The following is a 20,330-nucleotide window of genomic DNA, read 5'->3' on the forward strand; positions in this document are numbered from 1 at the left end:
GGGAGGGTGAGGGGTGTATCTGAGATACGACTGACTCTGACGATGAGAATTGATGGGGGGGGGGGGGGTCGAAAAAATGCGTGAAGTCATTTAAGCACGACCCCCTAAACATTTCAGCAACCCATTAGCGACGGGAGATAACGCTACAGATCTCAAAATGACTAATCTAAAATTCCACGGGCATCCCTGAGTTAATTGCCACTTGATGATCTCCCCGCTTTTTCAAACCTGGCAAAGAGAAAATCACCGTGACATTTCGCCATAGACAAAAATTACTGCGCTAGTTCATAAATTAACTGTCTACAATTGGTTCACAAAGACTATCATGGACGTGCGCTGTGCATTAAACGGCGCTAATCATGGGATGAAATGTCAACTTTTAGAGAATAGGCATTTCATTTAAGTGGTAGTACCGAAATCGTTCCCCATCCACGATTAAAAAACCACTTAACTCTCTTTCGACAGCTTGCGTCTGTCGGTTTGTTGTTAGCAATGTAGTCCATGATCTATGTTATTCAACTTATTGTTCATGCTATACAATATAGCCTACATGTTTTTTAAAAAAAAGCATGTTTGATCCATTTTTAACACGACATTCTAAAAGTGATTTTCCCAAAGAAATTTAAAAAAAAAAAAAAAAAAAAGCTTCATATCTTCACTAAGGCAGCACCTTCAAAATATTTCGTTATGAAGTCTCCTTTGAAAAACAAACAAATCTTGGCACCTCATCAACAAAGGGTGCCTCACTTCAGTCATAAAATATACTCATTTCAACCCCCCCCCCCCCTTAAATGCCTTTTCTTTGATAGGCCTAGAAATACTAAGTCAAAGCTACCAGAAAGTAGATATTCATAATTAAAAAACCCATGTTAGAAAAAAAGACAAAACAAAAACACAAAGGGGGAGGGGGTGGAGCATCAATTGATATTTACACTTTAGTGTGTGGGGGTAGGGAGTTGTATCTAGCTCTACATGAACTGACAAATTAGAGTAAAATAAATGTTGAAATAACTTGACTGAATGTTTATTTCATTTCAAAGTAAATAAAATACAATCAAAATTTGCAATAGTAAAATGACTACCAGCAGCTCAGCATTTTTAAAAAAAAAAATGTGTTGTTATCACAATCTAAGTCAAGGTAACTAGAGGAAATAATTGTACGAGTTTATTTTGAAGTCTTTATTTAAATTATGGATTAGGCAGCTGTATATAAATTAGTAAACAATCAAAACTGCCTTTATTCTGTGACTAGTTAATATTGCATTTATATAGAGCTATATTTTTCAGTTATATTGCTTATCAAAACAGCTACCTCACAGGTATTTAATACCAATCAACATTTGACTGATTGTGACACATTCCAAATCCTGCTGGGTCACTCACACAGCTGCTATCAAATTACTCTTCTAAACCTATTCAATTTTAAAGATAACGCTGGAGAAGGAATTTAACAAACAGTTTGGTTATTTTTATATTGTTTAAACATGTTATATTGTTTCTATGATTGATGGATATATTAATAAAATAGTTATAAAATTCCATTAGTAGTCTATTTTACCCTATTCTAATTGTTTTTTTAATCACGTTTTTTTACATGGCTTGACATGTTCTACATTAGATAAATATTTTTTTTTAATCTTGATAAAATTATTAAATAACATTTCTTTTGGATATTCTTCCATGGCTAGTAATGTATCCATTAAACTTTTTATTTACATATTTCCCCATGACTTAATGATTCATTAAACATTTATAAATATTATTCCATGACTAATGATCGATTCATTAATTAAACATTTTTTACATATTCCTCCATGGCTTTGCGCTGCATTCTCATAACATGCCAGTCTTCTTTTTCTGTCAGATCAACATAGCCATAACGGGTGTAAAAATCTTTAGCGCTTTTATTCCAGCCCAACACAGACAACTGTAGGCGACTACATCCCATATCAAGAGCTGCCTGCAAAATTTTTAATCATTCACTTGGGTTTTACTAAATTCAATTTCTAATGTAAAAATATCACTCTACAATTATAATTAAAATGATTTTGCACAGGTTTCAGTAAAAAGTACACAAAGCTTTAAAAATAAATACTATCTCTTTTACTTTTAACTCTATAAAATAACTTCTTATAAAAACAAATTAACTGCAGTGTTTTTTTCTAAATCCAAATATCTGTTTTATTTTTATTGGTAGGCCCCTATGTTTTTTTATATTTCCAAATATGTAAACAATGAAAGGTGTGTGTGTGTTTTCTTTATGCATTACTATACCTTTCATCTGAGTCATGAAGCTTTGGAGAGTTGATTAAAATATTACCGGAAAGTTTTAAGCAAAAAAATAAATTGAAGCCCACAAGAGCTCCATAATAATAATAAGGAATATTATTAAATTTTGAATAATCAAGAAGAATTAGCCATGCTTAGATTATTTTTCAAAAAAAAATATTAACTTGGTTATTTCCCTTTATCCATATTAACATTCTATAACAAAAACTGAAATGGGCCTACAGTTCTAAACAAGTTAATTAAAAAGTCTAGTGACAATTTTAGCGCAATTTCCTTATGTTATCTAAAAATAGCTCTGTCGTAGCGTAAATCAAGAGCAGGGTTAGTAAAACCATTGGTTAGTTATTAAAACGTTTTTTATTAAATAAACCTAACTACTAACTAAACTAAGCACCTTGAAATCAAGAGCAGGGTTATTAAAACCATTGGTTAGTTGAACTTGATTATCAACATGATAATCATTAAGATGATAGATCTCTACTTCCGGCATGTATATACAACCACACCACACGCGTCATCACGTTCAATAGATGCGTCATCGCGTTCCATGGCTGCGCCATCACGTTCAGTAGGCGCGCAAGTTAATTAAAAAAGTCTAGTGACATTTATGCGCAATTTCCTTATGTTATCTAAAAATAGCTCTGACGTATAATGATGGGGTGCGTTCAAGCTAGAAGAGCGATCGGTTTGTAGGTGTTTATGTAATTTTAAAATTTGTGACCGAACGAGAGGATATTTTTGAAAACTTTCTTCGGCAATATTGTTCTAAATTATGGCAGGAATCGATTGGTACATGTTTCAAGTCGCTAAGTGGTCTGGTTGCCGAGATATGGGCCAAAAACTGCATTTTTTCGAGGTTTTTTAGCTTTTACGGGAAATACATGAAAGAAACCCGGAATTTTTATGGCCTATGCTCATTCTCGTAACTTGCTTAACATAATTGCTTTTGGAACTAGTCATCAATATTGCTTCGTTGAGGAGGAGATACGACTTAAAGCCCGGACACACATTCATCCATCCATCCATCCATTCCCAGAAATGACGAGTTAATAAACGCAATTCTCCAGAATGGAAATTGCGCTAAAAAAAGTGAATAGTAATACATTAAATAATATATAGAGTTTCTTCAGAAAAGTTACACTTCTAAATATAGTGATTTGTAATCTATCTACCTATACATGTTTGTTTTTGTTTGTTTTTTATGCATTATTTATTTTTTGGGAAGTTGTTAAGATTACTTATTGGGAGGTTTCTGCGAAAACAATTAAAATTTGACAGGGGGGCGCACCAGTAGAGTGCCATTTAGAGCCCCAGGATCCATCATGAACACTATGGCCCCCAAGTTCAATGTATAGAGACATAAATAAACATCATCACCCTCCCGCACCACATTCACTAACTCTAGTATTAAGGGTTTAATAATTTTTATTATAATTAATGGCTACCTTATTTGTTATGATGCTTGTTGTAAAAGTATTAAAAAAGAATTGAATGATTTACTTGTGTTACATGTTTCAACAGCTGCTTTCCTATACCTCGAGTCCTGTAGGCTGGAGTTACATATATATCTTCAAGGTACAAGGAGGCTCCCTCCCATGTGGAATAGATGGAAAAGTAGAGGGCATAACCAACCAGTTGAGACGAATCTGAGAAAATACAAATTTGTACCATTAGTGGCAAAAAAAAAAACTCACAGCGATTAATATTTTTAAAATAAAAAATAAAACTTTTAGACTCATTAAAACATGAAATCATTACATTTAGGGATTTAAGAAAACTCATTCTGCAATTTGTGAGAATTACAAACAGGAGACCAGCATAAAAAGATAAAAAACTATATTCCTTTACTACTGCTGCAGTACCTTTTTGAGAAGGCTCAGCAACTATGCAGTAAAAGAGTGGTTTATCCCCAAAGCAATCTTTTCTTAACACTGGAAAATACAGAGGATAAAAATGGTTAAAATAATACCAATAGAATTACAATGTTATTTAAAGGTTAAAACAAAGTGATTAAAAAAAAAAATACCGTCAGCAGTCATCTTCACTTGATCTTCTAGCTTTTCATACACAGCTAATTCCTAAAATTAATTTTAAAATGTATTTGAATGAAACTAAAATAAAAAGTGAAAATATTAAAAGTTTGTGTAATTACTAATAGTAATAGTAAAAAGGGAAAAATATTGGACTACTTATTTTTATTAAAGACAGCAAAAAAATGTTATCAACACACACAAAGATTAAAACTTGAAGTCTGGAAAAAGATGTAAAAATATTTTTTCTTAAATAATACTTATTGGACTTTTTAAAAAATATTATTTTATATTAATGGTTGAATTTTGGCCACCATTTTCATAAAGCATAACTCATGTTTACACAGTATCGAAGATTTGACCTTAACACTCATAAATTCAATGAAATAAAATTAATAGTTATTTCCAAGTTTACTAAGATAATAGGCTAGGCCTATCTATTCTCTAATTTTTGACTGATCTATATATTAAATATTATAAATAGCAGCCCCTCCAAAATTGAAATTTATTTGGCAGAAACCCTCCCAGGAGTATTCTCATCAATTTTAGAACTGTAGGTTTGCTTTTTGTTATTGAATTTTTATGGACAAAGGGAAAAAATTTTTTTTTTATTTTTTTGCAAAATACTCTGTCTAAGTATGGTTTATTCCTCTAATTGTTTAGAGCCCAGGGAGAGACTTCCAAAATCTATAGCGATGACGGAATGACTGAGACACTACCTTCAGCGTTATATTTTAGATAACATCCAAAATAAAAAACTAAAAAATAACTTACTATGATAAGCCTCAGTATTTCATCACAGTCAGCTGATGTTGCTGGGCGAATTGTGATATCCTGCTGAGAATCCATCATGCTCATACTCAGGCAATTCTAGTATAGTTATGAGTTAAAATAAATAATTAATATACAAATATAGTTTAATATAGTTAGTAATATAGGCCTAGCCATAATTAATTGAAATAATTAATTAAATTAGATCTATTCTTATTATAGTAATATTAGTATAATAAATAATAAGTAGATCTAGCTAGTGTATACTGTATGAGTGTATTATACTCATACATACTGTATACTCAATACTGTATAGTATTATTAGTATCCTTATACACAGTATAGAGTGAGTATACAGTACGGTAATCTATCGTTTTAGGTACGTAAAATCGCCCGCGGATAGTAATGTACGAAAAAGTTACCTCATTGTCAAGGCTTTAATAGAAGAAGTAGAATCTATATTGTGATATATTTTTGTCAAATATTGTAGATAAATGAATAATAAACCTAAATCAATGGCTAAATATATCAATATAGGCAAGAAATTATCTTTAAACAGCAATGTTTGCGAGCAGGATTTGCTATATAAAAAGCGGCCATCTGTAAGTTAGAGTGGCTTCCCCTGAATCTTGGGCTATAAGTTTACAATAGGAAAAAAAAACAAGATGGTTGCTATAGTAAATGAGCATGGTTGCATCTGTTGGAAACATCGCTAGTCTTCATTTATTACTGAAAAGTTTTAATTCAATTGTTTAAAAACATGTACATGAATGAAACAAGGTGTGAAGGAAACATTTTTATTTTTTCAAAACATAAATCCTCCTCAAAATGTGAAATAATTATTAAAATTTAAGGAGTCACCTGTTTTTCACATTACTAGTCGAGGGCGATTTTACGTGCCTAATTAAAACGATAGCTTACCTACAGTACCAGTACAGGATACACTACTCACTACAGTGCTACACCTACACTAAATAATAAATAAAACACTATTTATTACAGTCACTAGCTCCTAGACCTATTAATATTAAATAAATATTAAATATTAAATAAGTACTCAGATCTAGATTCTAGAAAGATGTGTTTTAGTTTAGATCTAGATTGTAGAAAACTAGATCTATAACTTAACTATAACCATAAAATATAATAAAAATAACCCAGTAATAAAAATAACCCAGTATGTTTGTATTGTTATAATTGTTAGTAGAGCAGCAGACGAAGCCACAATCGAAAAGAGAATGATTTCCCTTGTTTCCTTATATTAAAAGTTATTTGATTGAATGGTCCGTAGATCTAGTCTAGTCTGTAGGCTAAGTTTCGCAAATATTTTAAGTTAGGCCTAGATCTAGCTTAGGCTAGCAAGCTTAAATAATTAGGACTAGAAATTTAGATAAAGATCTATTGTTTTTTCAGTGCATATCCAATTTAAAAAGCAAGCTAGTATTATTGGTGCATACCTAACTGAAAACCTCCCCCCCCCTCCAACCCACAGACTTTTCTTGCACACCTGTCCTACTATTGACCGTTGTGTTTATCTACTGAAATTCTATTTGAAATATTTTAAATTAGATCTAAATACATCTTTAACACAATGAGTGATTAGTCTCACTACAGAATGAGACGCGAATAGAAATAGATCTAATAAAGTAATTTTTTCGAAAGAAGGCTGCAATTTTTAAAGCCTATCTACTATCTAGAATCTAGATCTAGATTATAGTAGCCAAATCCTAATATTTGTTATCCGGTCAAACCCCGTTATTTAAAGTTAATTTCATGGCCCGTCCATAAATGACGTCACACTCGGAGGGGGACCCTAATTTGGTGGGGGGGGGGGGGGGGGAGTCCTTCAGATGGCGTGACGTCACACCTTTGCATTATAAAAAAAAGCAATGTTAGAAAACGAATTTTAGCCGTTATTACTAATATTAAGCGTTTTAGAAAACAGAAAATATTTTGGAAAAATTTCGATGTTTAAAGAAAAATGCAACTGCGATTTTGAGGGGGGGGGGGGGGGGGAAGGGGAGGTGGTTGTAGGCTAAGGTTAAGGTGTGACGTCATTTTAGGCGGGAAGGGGGGGTCTAGTTTTCTGTGACGACGTGTGACGGAGGGGAAGGTAAAAATCGTCAAAAAACGCATGACGTCATTAATGGATGATCCCTAAGTAAATGACGTTGCCTTTTTTTTTTTAAACCTGGCAGTCCTTGTGTGGCAGATAAAGACGATAAAGAAGAGGATAAGTTGTTGTTGTTTTTAACACGGTATACATGATGTTAGTACTAGTCTAGATCTAGTAGGCCTAGATCTAGTAGATAGAGAAAGTGTCAAGTTAAAAAAAAAAGATTGATGAGACTTTACCAAAACTTATAATTTAACCCTTACCGTACGTCCTGATTTACCAACCTGTCCGTGAGTAGTTTGTGGAATCCACCCGCATACATTTATATATAGAGAAAAAAAAGATTGAGACGTTATATTATTATACAAAGCAATAAAAAAAAGTATAGATGAGCTTTGCTAAATATGTTTTAACGACTTTTTTGACGAGAGTAATGCGGGGTAAAAGGGGGTGAGGGCTTGCACAAGAACCACATCTCTACTCTAAAGAAAGCACAAAAAACCACATCTTTACTCTAAAGAAAGCATAAAAAACCACATCTTTACTCTAAAGAAAGCACAAGAACCACATCTTACTCTAAAGCAATCACGAGAACTCTTATGGTGGATGACAACTAGAGCCTACAAACGGCAGTCAGCCAACACAAGCAAGGACAAAACAAAGTATAATCGCACCAGCAATGCCTAGCTTTACAACTCAGGAGGAGTATAGAATTAGAATAACACTCGGGCACTGAGTTTCTTCCAGGCATCTCTTCGGGGGGGGGGGGGGGAACGAAGCCCCCCCCCCCCCCCCCCCAGAAAAAATTCTAACGCCCCCCCCCCCCCCCCGAACGAAATGAAATTTATATAATTTATATAGAAAATATATACTTTTAACAGTGTCCGCCCCCCAAGAAAGTCTACCGCCCCCACCCCGAAAATTTCAAGTGCCCCCGCCGGAGAAAAAAGTCTGGAAGAAACACTGCTCAGGCAGAAGATAAATAGGGAAGTGAGAAGAAAAGAAAAAAAGATTGAGTTCCAAGAAATGAAACAGAAGACAAAAAATAGAAGAAAAATGAAGATATTTCACAAGAGGTTGTAACTATTGACTGTCTATGATTTATGAGGATGGCTAGATGGACATTGATTACCAAACAGTTGAGTGTTCCGGATAAAAAATACAGGAGAGTTTGACGGTAATCTATATATATAGATCTACTGACATACATGTTTTAAAAAATTAAATTTTAAAAATATTTTGTTTTCTCATTAATTATTTGTTTTTAGTTAGCAAGGATATTAAATCATAATTTGAACGTGAATTGTAGTCTAGATATAGACCACTGAGTATTCTGGCTGAGAAATGCAAATTATACTGAAATATCTCCAATTATACTGCCATAAACATCTCAAATATGTTAACATTTGCTAAACAAGTACTTTATAAAACTCAAAACGGACAAAATATAATAAAGTATAAATCTAAAATGAAGTAAAAAAAATGATTTTAAAAACACTTTTTTAAAAATGTTTATTTATAGTCTGTTAATAATACAGTTGAATGTAGCATTGTTTTCTCGATAGTTAGCACGTTTACGTCATGGTGTCACCCCCATGCTGCACCCCCTTGTAATTTTTGTCAATTTGTACAAGAGACTATTTAACTTTAATTAATCATTAATAGAACTGACAAAAACATTTTTCATCTGTATATTTTGCAATTGCTTGCCTTGGTGTCACCCCCCCCCCCCCTAAATTGTGTCACCCGGTGCGGTCCGCACCCCGCCCCGCGCTCGCGACGCCTCTGTCAACCCCTATATCAATACTATACATAGACATCTGGTATTTAAAAAAAAAGAATTTGAAAATAGCATGGCTCATTTATTCATATTCTCCTAAGGCTTTGTTACTTTTGTATTGTTCTCTTTCTATGTAAATGTGTGTGTGGGGGGGGGGGGGGGGGGATGCTAATATAGATGAAAGAGCGTGGAGTGGCAACTTGGGGGGAAAGTATCAGGGAAGAGTCGAGCACGTGTTGTCAATGGAGTAGATGTTCATTGGTTGGAGAAAACAACAGTTTAGCTAGAATGTTCATGTATCTGATGCTATTTGATCCAATATTTTTTTTTACAATTTTTTCCATGGTTTATCGATTCATTAATTAAACATTTCTTACAAATTCCTCCATGGCTTTGCGCTGCATTCTCATAACATGCCAGTCTTGTTTTTCTGTCAGATCAACATAGCCATAGCGGGTGTAAAAATCTTTCGTCATTTTATCCCAGCCCAACACAGACAACTGCAGGCGACTACATCCCATATCAAGAGCTGCCTGGAAAATTTTAAATCATTCACTTGGGTTTAAATGTTAGAGATAGTTACTGTATTTATTGTATGGAAATGAAAGTATTCTAATATTTTAATTGAATAACCTCAAAATAAACATTTTACAATGACCTAATTTCAGTATAAATATGTAAGGCTTTTTCATTGTATATGCTGGTAAACCGCATTTAATGGAAGCGGAAAAAAAACTAAACCTGAAAATTAACAACTTTCTGATCTATTGCAGCTCAAGTATAATTTGGTTGTGACGGTAGCAAAATGACATTGAATATGGTTTACCTGCGTTACGTGTTTCAACAGCTGTTTTCCTATACCTCGAGTCCTGTAGGCTGGAGTTACATATATATCTTCGAGGTACAATGAGGCCCCCTCCCATGTGGAATAGATGGAAAAGTAGAGGGCATAACCAACCAGTTGAGACGAATCTGAGAAAAAAATTAGAACTACTGCAAATATGTAATAAACACAATAATTAAAAAAAATATATATATATCTCGTATATACTTATAGTTAGTTAAAAACACTAGGAAAAAAGTATTAAAAAGTATGATACTTGATAGTTAATAAATATAGGTATATTTTTTTTTTGGTACTACAGGCTACAAAAAGTAAAATATCTTCAGTACCTTTCTGACATTGCTCAGCAACTATACAGTAAAAGAGTGGTTTGCAACCAAAGCAATCCTTTTTTAAAACTAGAAAATACAGAAGATCAAAATGGTAAATATAAAATAATATTGTCTGTTTCTTACACATTTTTAACACAAGCATTAAACATTTCTAAAGCTGATGCTTATCCGATGTATGTACCATCGGCTTACACAAAAAACTGAAATGTTAAAGTTCGTGCACATATTAGATCTATGGTTCATCACGAATGATCCAGGAGTAGTGGTTTAGTATTTTGTTAATATTGTGAGGTTGGAGGGAGGCACTGACACAGGCAGCAGAGTTTCTTCATCTCCCGAACGAAATAGAATTTATTTATATAGAAAATATATACTTTTAACAGTGTCCACCCCCCCCCCCCGGAAATTTCAGTCCCCCCCCCCCCCCCAGAGAAAAAAGTCTGGAAGAAACACTGGCAGGCAGGTATTGAGGAGGTTATTACCCATGCTGCATGTCCCCCCCCCCCCCCCAAACTGACCAAACAAAATGTGATACCAGCTGACATAATATAGGGCAGGAGTTTGCCGTACAAATTTTTAAAAAATCTGACATCTGAGGAATTTGTATGTGAACTAGAATTCAATGATAAAATTAACATACCATCAGCGTTCATCTTGACTTCATCTTCTTGTTTTATGTGCTTAGCTAACTCCTAAATTATATTAAGATGATTTGTAAATTAATTATAAAAAATAGTGTTAGCACAAGTCAAAATGGACGGTGTGGCCTAGTGGTAGAGCGCTAGACTGCTAACGCGAAAGTCACGATTTTGAATCAGTGTACAAGTCAGTACAACGTCCCTGATTCTATCCAGCTCTGATGGGTACCTAACTCATGTTAGGGAAAGTAAAGGCGGCTGGGTATAGTGCTGATCACACCCTACCTTCACATGCCAAGGTCACTAAAGCAAGCGAACTCTCACTTGCCCATTGGACCGTCAAGTTCAAAAAGGGAACTTTACTAAAACTAAAATAAATTTAAAAATAACTATAAAATCGTTTATAATAACAGGCGGATAAGGGGTCGACCATTAATGACGTCACACTTGTAGGGGAGGGGGGTCCGTAGTTTTGTTACGGTGTGTGATGAGGGGGAGGGGGGGCGGGGGTTCGGGTGGTGTGACGTCACACTTTTGCATTATAAAAAAGCGATGTTAGAAAATGAGTTTTAGTCGTTCTTTTGCGTTTAGAAAACGGTTTCAATAAAGTGTAATATGAATTGATTAAAATACTCTATGTTGACAGAGTTCAGACAAGATTTTGGAAAAATATCTATGTTTTATGAAAAATTCAACTGCAATTTTGAGGGGGGGGGGGGGGTTGTAGGCTGAAGTGTGACGTCATTTTAGGGGGGGGGGGGGCTCTGGCTTTTTGTGACGATGTGTGACGGAGAGGAGGATGGGGAAGTAAAAATAGTCCCAAAAATGTGACGTCATTTATGGAGGACCCCTAAATTAACTGAAAGTAAGAATGTCCAGGTAAATGAGTTCTGGGTGGATGCATTTGATAGGTCGTAATAAGTTAGCCTCAATTTTACATGCTAGCTTTTTGTGGTTTACGGACTGTCATCCTATAGATAGTACCACCAGGTAAATACTGTTTAAAAAAAACTTACATTGATAAGCCTGATGATTACATCACTGTCTGCTGGTGTAGCTGGTCGTATGTTGATGTCCTGCTGAGCAGCCATGCTGTGAGACACGGTGGACTCTGTAGAGAAATCATAGATGTGTGTTTTAAAATTAGAAGAAGCTCGAGTGTCTATCCCGTGTACTGGGTGTATTCATGCACAGAAAAAAAGGAGTCGCGCCACAAGATCGGGAGACACCTGGTGCAGTAATGCATAGGGGTCACTCCTTTATACGTTAAAGCACCAGATGGCTCCCGACCTAGTGACATTCTTGGATAACGCAGGGGCGTAGCGAGGGGGGGGGGGCGGGGGGGTGCGGACCGCACCGGGTGACACCATTTAGGGGGGGTGACACCAAGGCAAAAAATAGCAAAATATATAGAGAAAAACTCGAGGGGGGGGGTGCAAATCGAAAGCTTGAGGGGGGGGGGGTGCAAATCGAAAACTCGAGGGGGGGGGGTGCAAATCGAAAACTCGAGGGGGGGGGGGGTGCAAATCGAAAGCTTGAGGGGGGGGGTGCAAATCGAAAACTCGAGGGGGAGGTGCAAATCGAAAATTTGAAAGTTTGTCCCTGGGAAGGGTCTCTATGCCTCTGGGGGGGTGACACCATTAAGTGCCGCACCGGGTGACACCCGACCTCGCTACGCCACTGGGATAACGATAACATTTTCGTCTCAATATTGCGATTTTAGTCTACTACTTCCATGGTGTATGTTTAACTGAATAGGTTCGCTATACCTCACTGACCAGTAACTCAGTCGCTTGTCATAGCTAGCAGCTCTAGGTGTTGTTTGAATCGTTTTAGATTCAGAAAAACACAATGATTTTTATTCTGTAATATCACTTTTTCTTTCTAAAATTTCGCTTAAAACCCGATCAGCCACTCTTCGAACACGTCTAAGGTCGCAACTGGTATGTGCGTTATTATATAAGAGTCTACATATAGAGATGAGACTCTTCAGCTGGGGACAGCAACCCATCTAGGAGAGAAAACACTGAAATCAAACAGGACTGTAGTCCCTTTGGTATTGGTTTCCTTTCAGCAGTTTCCAGCGACACAGCTGATTCCAAGCTGTACAGGTAACGTCCTGTCGCTTGGGTCCACCAGCTGTGTGGAGAGAGAGGAGCCTGTTACATGGGCACCATCTGGCTCTTCTCATCTTACTGCCCAGTCGTTGTGCTGGAACTTTAAATGGGTATTCATCCACTGGTCTATTCGACCATGGAGACATCCTTTTATATATATATATATATATATATATATATATATATATATATATATATATATATATATATATATATATATATATATGTAAATCGTTCGTAACATTAATCGTATGTCGAACTGCTCGTATCTCAAAGCAATTTCTCCAATGAAATTAATTGAAATACCATTAATCCGTTCCAGCCACGAAATTGCAATCACAGTTGTATTTATACGTGTTTAAAAAAGTGTATACATGATAAATATTGTATGATAATATAATAAAGGATAATGCAGAGAAATAAACTGGTTTTATAAAATGTATTTACCTTGAAAATCAGCCTACTTGAGCTTACGGAAGATGCTGGTGGAGGTGTAGGGCCAGTGCAGGGTGGAGGGAGCTTTACTTCGTTCACTTACCAGTACTGATAAATTTATCACTGCTTTTCTCTTCTGTTTTTTTTTTTTTCGCAAGGCTTTCCTCACTTTCCCCACGCAGGAATTGAAAATATTCCTGTCCAACGAAGTTTGTTCCTCACTTTCAGAATTTTTGGCAAATGAGTTATGTAAGTGTTATTAAATTGACCCAATGCAACTTTCTTTTCGACCTAACCTTCTATTTCGGTTACTTGTATTTTAAATTTTGCTGATATCGTTTTTTATATAGTAAGAACTGTTTCTTTCCTCAAATAACTTCTATAGATTTGATACTTTCCGAAAGCGAACAGTAAAACACTCTGTACATCTATCAGTAACACAATGGCTCGATAACTAAGTAAAGTTAGAGAAAGATGTGACAAACAATATGCAAATAGATTCCTTATAAATAAACATACAAGAGTTACGAAATATTATCATCAATATCTGTTATTTAATGTATGGGCTCAAGGCAGTGGCGTAGAAAAAGGGATATTGTGAGGGTGGGAAATGGGGGTCTCTCCCATGACCAATGCCGGAAACTGTCGAGTGTGGGTATGAGGTTGATTCTATTTTTAAAAAGCGGTTCATTGTTTACTGTATATTTATACTCAGTTATAAACAACCTGATGTTCATTAAAATGTTTGAGCTGAATGTAAAATAAATGTCGCAACTCTATACCCAATTTTACTTTTTACTTTATTACTAAAGGCTTTTCGTTAGAAATGTTTATTTCGCGTTTCTACATATTCTTCCATTACTGGTTTTCCACGTCAGAGGCGTAGCGAGGGGGGGGGGGGGGGGGGCGGGGGGGGTGCGGACCGCACCGGGTGATACCATTTAGGGGGGTGACACCGAGGCAAAAAATAACAAAATATATAGAGAAAAATTTGAGGGGGGGAGGTGCAAATCGAAAGTTTGAGGGGGGGGGGGTGCAAATTGAAAATTTGAAAGTTTGTCCCCGGGAAGGGTCACTACGCCTCTGGGGGGGGGGGGGTGACACCATTAAGTGCCGCACCGGGTGACAACCGACCTCGCTACGCCACTGTTCCACGTGCTAATTAAACATTGTAATATTCCTCCTTGGCTGATAACAGAAAACATTTTTTTACAATTTATTCCACAACAAATGATCTATTCAATATTTATGTTTTTAACATATTCCTCCATGGCTTTGCGCTGCATTCTCATAACATGCCAGTCTTGTTTTTCCGTGACATCAACATAGCCATAGCGGGAGTAAAAATCTTTCGCCATTTTATTCCAGCCCAACACAGATAACTGCAGGCGACTACATCCCATATCAAGAGCTGCCTGGAAAATTTAAAATCATTCATTGGGGTTTTAATTTTAACTTTCTATTGGATGAAAGTCCCAGAAAACACCCAACTCTGATGGGTACCTAACTCACGTTAGAAAAAACACAGACTCCTGGGCATAGTGCTGACTAAACTATCCCTTCAAAGGTCGAGGTATCTGTGAAACATAAATTCTACTTCGTCTGCCCCAGTATGATGATGATTGATAGAAATGATAATTGGATGGCGCAGCACAGTCAAAACTATCAGTGACACAAAGGACCCTACATATTTTCACCCGTTAAAAAGGATCCAATTAACGGGATATCGAAAAAAGGACCGGATAATAAGGCTCCTTATAATATAGCCATGACATGTTTCTTCTCCCCCCCCCCCCCCCCGCCTCATTAAATAAATTGCAATAAAATTACCCCGAACTAAAAATTACAAATAATTTCTGTTTGTTTGTGATACTTGAAAAATAAACTTACTTTTGTTACATGTTTCATCATCTGTTTTCCTATACCTCGAGTTCTGTAGGCTGGAGTTACATATATATCTTCTAGGTACACGGAGGCACCCACCAATGTGGAATAGATGGAACAATAGAGTGCATAGCCGACAAGTTTTGAGGAATCTGAGAAAACAGATTCTGCCTTTAGGTATAAGCCCGAATAAACAACACCAAATTATGTATGCTACACGGTGGGTCAAATAGGCTACCTTTTTGAGCAGGCTCAGCAACTATACAGTAGAAGAGTGGTTTCTCACCAAAGCAATCTCGTCTTAAGACTAGAAAATAGAGAAGATAAAAATGGTTAAAATACGGAATGTTATACTGTTGCTTCTGTCTTAGGCACGAGAATACAGTATTTAAGTCTGACTGTCTGTAGCATGCATTCTACTTAGACACTACACTAACAAAATTTTCTGACACTTTATTGTCATACATCGTCACTATAGTCCAAACACCTCTTTCCTGTAGTGTTTCGTCATTTTTGTAAAAAGATAAAAGAGATTGCTGTGTAATATAATAAACATACCCTCAACAGTCATCTCCACTTGATCTTCTAGTTTTTCATAATCAAATAATTCCTAAAATATATAACAAATCATAGATTTATGTGATTATACATTAATAAGGGAGGGGGATATCAGCTCATTGAATTAATATCAATAAACTTTAGTAATCAAAACATTGTCTATCTATGTTTAAACGACAGTTCAAATGGTTTGCTATTTATTTATTTTCCTTATACTACCACGTTTCATAACTTCAGAAAATACACCTCAGTTTTAACGGGGGCACAGAGTATATATATATATATATATATATATATATATATATATATATATATATATATATATATATATATATATATATATATATATATATATATATATATATATATATATATCCTGCACGGATCAGTGATTGTAGTGTTATAGTTCCAATAACCTTGTGGTAACTAACAGACAAGCACATCTAGTGCCTGAAACACGAAGTTGGGCTTATTGATGTTGTACTTGCACCAAGTCACAAACCTACTTCATCAGACTATGCTACAGGTGTCATCTAAACACGCCAAAAGGGTAATCCATACATGATGTTATTCCTTTTAAACGATTTTACCTCCCTTCCCACCCCCCCCCCCCCCCCTTCACACATCTTCTCAAAAAGCCAGAAACCCTCCCCCCTAAAATGACGTGACACCTCAGCCTACAACCCCTCTCAATTTTTTTTCACACATCGTCACAAAATTACGCCCTACCCCCCCCCCCCCCTCTCCCGCGTACGAGTGTGAGGTTATATATGGACAACTCCTAACATCGTCGCAGTTCTCAAGGAATCAGCCATAAATGGCATCATCCGTCGTCACGAAATGTCAGCTCGCAGTTTTGTCTCACCTCTATTCTTCAAACAAATAAATTGTGAGTTGTCTCCCTTCTACAGATCTGTTGATTTTTTTTAAAAAAGTATAAATTGAGCTACCTCCCTTTAAAGAAAATTCTACGAAATAATATGCCGTTGTGCCAACGGGTAACTACTAACTAGCTATGTTTCCGAATTTCATTAGGAGGTTGACTATTCACGAATGACCATCCCTCCACACACACAACTTTAGTTTTAGTATTTCTCTTTGTGTGTTCCTGTCGACTGGCTATTATTCAATACAGCCTACAATAACACTTACAATGATAAGCCTCATGATTTCATCACAGTCTGCTGGAGTTGCTGGTCGTATGTTGATGTTCTGTTGGGCAGCCATGCTGTGCGATATGGCCGAGGCTGCGGACAGAAATCGTAGATATGTATTTTAATCAGCAGAAGAAACTTGAGAGTACATTAATTGTATAATGCACTCAATAAAGTGACTAATTTTCCTTTTTTACAAGCTTTTATTTAACTCACTTCCTCTGTCGTCAGTCTAGACGGAAACGCAGGAGTGAAAATTCGGACAGTTCTACTTGACCGACACGATTCACAGTTGGCACGTGGGTCAAGACATGAAGACAATGCAATCTGAAACTAAATTTGACTTAATTGGATGCCTAATTATTTTTTTATGAATTAATTAAAATTTGGACCGAATTAGTAGGCATGTCTAGCCAACCACACCACACGCGTCATCAATAGCTGCGCCATCACGACCACGTAATGGCTGCGTTCAAAAAACCATTGCGCGCCTACTGAACGTGATATTCAGTAGGCGCGCAATGGTTTTTAGTCATGTAACTCTATTGTAGATAAAACATGTAAAGTACTGAAAAAAAATTCATAAAAAAACGTTTTAATAACAAGCTTTTATGTAATGATGCACTAAAAAGTAGAAAATAAATTATAGACTACTATTTAAATAACTATAAAGAAAAGCGTGGGTGTCTTCCTTAACATTAGTAAAGGTATCCAATAGATACTAAAGTGACCCACGCTTTTCTTTATAGTTATTTAAATAGTAGTCTATAATTTATTTTCTACTTTTTAGTGCATCATTACATAAAAGCTTGTTATTAAAACGTTTTTTATGAATTTTTTTTTACAAATTAAATAAATGCTATGCTTTCGCTGATAAACCAATAGGCCAGGGGTTCCCAACCTTTTTTTTACTCTAGAGCACATACTAAAATATCGGTAGGGTGGCGGGCACCACCTATTTTAAATCGACAAACTCCTTCCAGATGCGTAGCGACCCTTCCCGCAGTAGCGTAGCGAGGGGCGGGGGGGGGGGACATTTGTCCCCCGGGCGCCGACCTTAGGGGGCGCCAAAATGGGTTGGAAAAATAAATTGAAAGGTTGAGGGGGGGTGAAAATCGAAAGTTTGACGGGGGGGTGCAAATCGAAATCTCGAGGGGGGGGGGGGTGCAAATCGAAAGTTTGAGGGGGGGGGGTGCAAATCGAAAGAACAGAAGCTAATTACAGAAGCTACCTGCATATTATAGGTCTATAGGTCTTTCTGCTGGTTGAAAAAAAAAAGCTTTACGTAATTCGTCTTGTTATTCCTGTACCAATTGTATTTATAAGAAACTTACACGTTGAAAGATATTAGTGAAAAAACAAAGAAATAACCAAGTAGCTAAAAATCCTACACTTTTAATATAACCTAGGCTACCAATACCAATTAGAAAAATTAAAACAAAATATATACATTATTAGTCAACACAACACTACACTAAATGCCCACACTGATTAAGTTACTTAAATGATTCCGTTAAAAAACCCATCTATTTAAACGTATTTTTTTGTTGATTTTTAAACTAAGTTATTTTTTATTATTTTTGGCTGAGAAATTTTGAATACATTATTTTCTGCCTACCCGTCACCCGGGGACAAAACTTTCGATTTGCACCCCCCCCCCCCCCCCCCCTCAAACTTTCGATTTGCATCCCCCCCCCCTCAAACTTTCGATTTGCACCCCCCCCCCTTCTCCACAAACTTTCGATGTGAAATGTTTATGAAAAAAATTCTGTCTCTGTCGAATAGTGAGAGGCGGGCACATACGAATCGTTCGGCGGGCGCCATGGTGCCCGCGGGCACGGGGTTGGGAACCCCTGCAATAGGCTATACTACTTCTTAATAATAAAAACATAATGCTCAATTGGCACCAGTTACTGAAATTCGTATTTTACTTTAATCAAATGTGTCTTTTCGATTTTGTCATCTTTATTGGCTTGGAATATTTTTTGCTCTCGGAACACTGTATAGCGATCATTTAATTAAAAAAAAAAAACAACTCAAAAATCATATTTAAAATAAAAATAGACAAATTATTTTATAACTACTTTTTAAAAAATAAAAGCAAGCCTAGAATATATTTTTTAAATGTGAACTAACAAAATATAGACTAGGCACATTGTTACCTTTTTAGTTCCTTGTGAAAGTTAGTCCTTTGGTAAGCCTGCATTTAGTGAACGTTTTTCTCTTTTAAATAAGCTTCTGGCGAGAACATTTGAATGATGTATAATGATATAAAAACATAGCCCCCAGGAATAATAGGAATTTTATCATATTATACAAAACATCTGTCATTTTCGCAATTGTTTATGCTAAACTTCAGATAATATGCTGAATGTCTGGTGGTCAATTAATGTTTTAAGCATGTAGCCTACCATCGAATATTTTAACTTGCTTTTTAAAAAAAAACTTTTTTTGGGGTGAGTATCATAAAACTGAGGTAAACAATTATGGTTGTGTAAAGTATGTGCACGGTTTGTCATAGAAATGTGTTGTGTGTTGACTGAGTGATTGTGTGTAATAGTAAACAGACCGACAACAAATCCCCATATTTTACTCGTACGACTTCACTTTCTTGTCAGCTGAGGATGCTGTCAAACGATTTAGCGTTTAGGATTGAATTAACCTCATTAGTTCAAACTCTGAAATCAACTGCATCAACTCTTACTATTAGTCCCCTCGTGTAATTATATTCAGTGTTTACATTTTTTTCGTTTAACTAGAATAAGACGTACTGTTCAACTAATTAGTCATAGCAATATTTTATAAATCTTCAAAAACAGCATAGTCATTTTGGTTCTCGTTAAAGGGTCCCTTTTAAAACACTAGGCTCCTGATTTTTTTTTTTTTTTTTGTAAGCGCTCGCTAGCAAGATCCCTTTACAAGCATGGTCGGATAATGCAGTGCGCGACTTCTACCCCTAATGTCTCGAGTTCAGATCCCGGACCGTAGCCCAGATGGGTACCTGACTTATTAAAAAACCGAGGCAGTAAGACAACCCCCCCCCCACACACACACACCTTTATGTTGATGCCAATGTAACAGACAAATTCTATGTATCTTTGCCTCTGACGAGAAAAGAGGACTATGGCGATCCATTTTATGACATTATGGTGAATCAACTGTATTTTTTTTGCTCGCGTGCAGGGGGGTAGGAGGGGGGGGTGGGGGGGTGTAAAGGATTTAAATTTTAAAAAGTATCCACATTCATGAACAAGACGGTGGGGGGGGGGGGAGGGGCAACTGTAATGGTAAAAACAATTATGTGTAGGCACACTGTATATTTTAATTAAACAGATTATTAAACAACAATCATAGAACAAAGCACTATCAAATCGTAATGAAC

The 20,330-nt window shown here is 36.0% G+C and overlaps 3 protein-coding genes across 4 annotated transcripts; all 3 read right to left on the reverse strand.

Annotated features, from left to right (window-relative positions):
• Positions 1-1,002: 1,002 nt before the first annotated feature.
• LOC131953547 (thialysine N-epsilon-acetyltransferase-like) lies at positions 1,003-6,338 on the reverse strand. Of its 2 annotated transcripts, none has more exons than XM_059316769.1 (6): positions 6,265-6,338; positions 5,094-5,189; positions 4,316-4,367; positions 4,152-4,220; positions 3,790-3,935; positions 1,003-1,960 (listed from the first exon to the last, which is right to left on the reverse strand). In XM_059316769.1, exons 2-6 carry the CDS (start codon positions 5,175-5,177, stop codon positions 1,790-1,792), a joined length of 522 nt encoding a protein of 173 aa, XP_059172752.1. In that variant the 5' UTR covers positions 5,178-5,189; positions 6,265-6,338; the 3' UTR covers positions 1,003-1,789. The 2 variants fall into 2 exon arrangements, with proteins under 2 accessions (XP_059172752.1, XP_059172751.1); XM_059316768.1 differs by having other exon boundaries at positions 6,248-6,324.
• A 3,010-nt stretch (positions 6,339-9,348) lies between these two features.
• LOC131953543 (thialysine N-epsilon-acetyltransferase-like) lies at positions 9,349-11,891 on the reverse strand. Its single transcript, XM_059316764.1, has 5 exons — positions 11,817-11,891; positions 10,803-10,854; positions 10,160-10,228; positions 9,813-9,958; positions 9,349-9,519 (listed from the first exon to the last, which is right to left on the reverse strand). Exons 1-5 carry the CDS (start codon positions 11,889-11,891, stop codon positions 9,349-9,351), a joined length of 513 nt encoding a protein of 170 aa, XP_059172747.1.
• Positions 11,892-14,577: 2,686 nt separating this feature from the next.
• LOC131953515 (thialysine N-epsilon-acetyltransferase-like) lies at positions 14,578-17,037 on the reverse strand. The gene is made up of 5 exons (XM_059316713.1): positions 16,947-17,037; positions 15,795-15,846; positions 15,475-15,543; positions 15,243-15,388; positions 14,578-14,767 (listed from the first exon to the last, which is right to left on the reverse strand). Exons 1-5 carry the CDS (start codon positions 17,019-17,021, stop codon positions 14,588-14,590), a joined length of 522 nt encoding a protein of 173 aa, XP_059172696.1. The 5' UTR covers positions 17,022-17,037; the 3' UTR covers positions 14,578-14,587.
• Between the last annotated feature and the right edge of the window lie 3,293 nt (positions 17,038-20,330).

Source organism: Physella acuta, unplaced genomic scaffold, assembly GCF_028476545.2.
Source record: "Physella acuta isolate Inbredline_101_S28 unplaced genomic scaffold, ASM2847654v3 ptg000928l, whole genome shotgun sequence".
Classification (NCBI taxonomy): domain Eukaryota; kingdom Metazoa; phylum Mollusca; class Gastropoda; family Physidae; genus Physella; species Physella acuta.

Bases quoted from the DNA above. Each gene is read 5' to 3' on its own strand.
- LOC131953547 (XM_059316769.1), bottom strand. From the start codon at position 5,177: ATGAGCATGATGGATTCTCAGCAGGATATCACAATTCGCCCAGCAACA. The intron at 3,936-4,151 runs GTACTGCAGCAG...GTATTTTCTCAG, and splicing joins TGCTGAGCCTTCTCAAAAAG to ATTCGTCTCAACTGGTTGGT. The intron at 1,961-3,789 runs GTAAATCATTCA...AAAATTTTGCAG, and splicing joins TGTTGAAACATGTAACACAA to GCAGCTCTTGATATGGGATG.
- LOC131953543 (XM_059316764.1), bottom strand. From the start codon at position 11,891: ATGGCTGCTCAGCAGGACATCAACATACGACCAGCTACACCAGCAGAC. The intron at 10,229-10,802 runs GTATGTTAATTT...TGTATTTTCTAG, and splicing joins AGTCAAGATGAACGCTGATG to TTTTAAAAAAGGATTGCTTT. The intron at 9,520-9,812 runs GTAAACCATATT...AAAATTTTCCAG, and splicing joins TGTTGAAACACGTAACGCAG to GCAGCTCTTGATATGGGATG.
- LOC131953515 (XM_059316713.1), bottom strand. From the start codon at position 17,021: ATGGCTGCCCAACAGAACATCAACATACGACCAGCAACTCCAGCAGAC. The intron at 15,847-16,946 runs GTAAGTGTTATT...TATATATTTTAG, and splicing joins AAATCATGAGGCTTATCATT to GAATTATTTGATTATGAAAA. The intron at 15,389-15,474 runs GTAGCCTATTTG...CTGTTTTCTCAG, and splicing joins TGCTGAGCCTGCTCAAAAAG to ATTCCTCAAAACTTGTCGGC.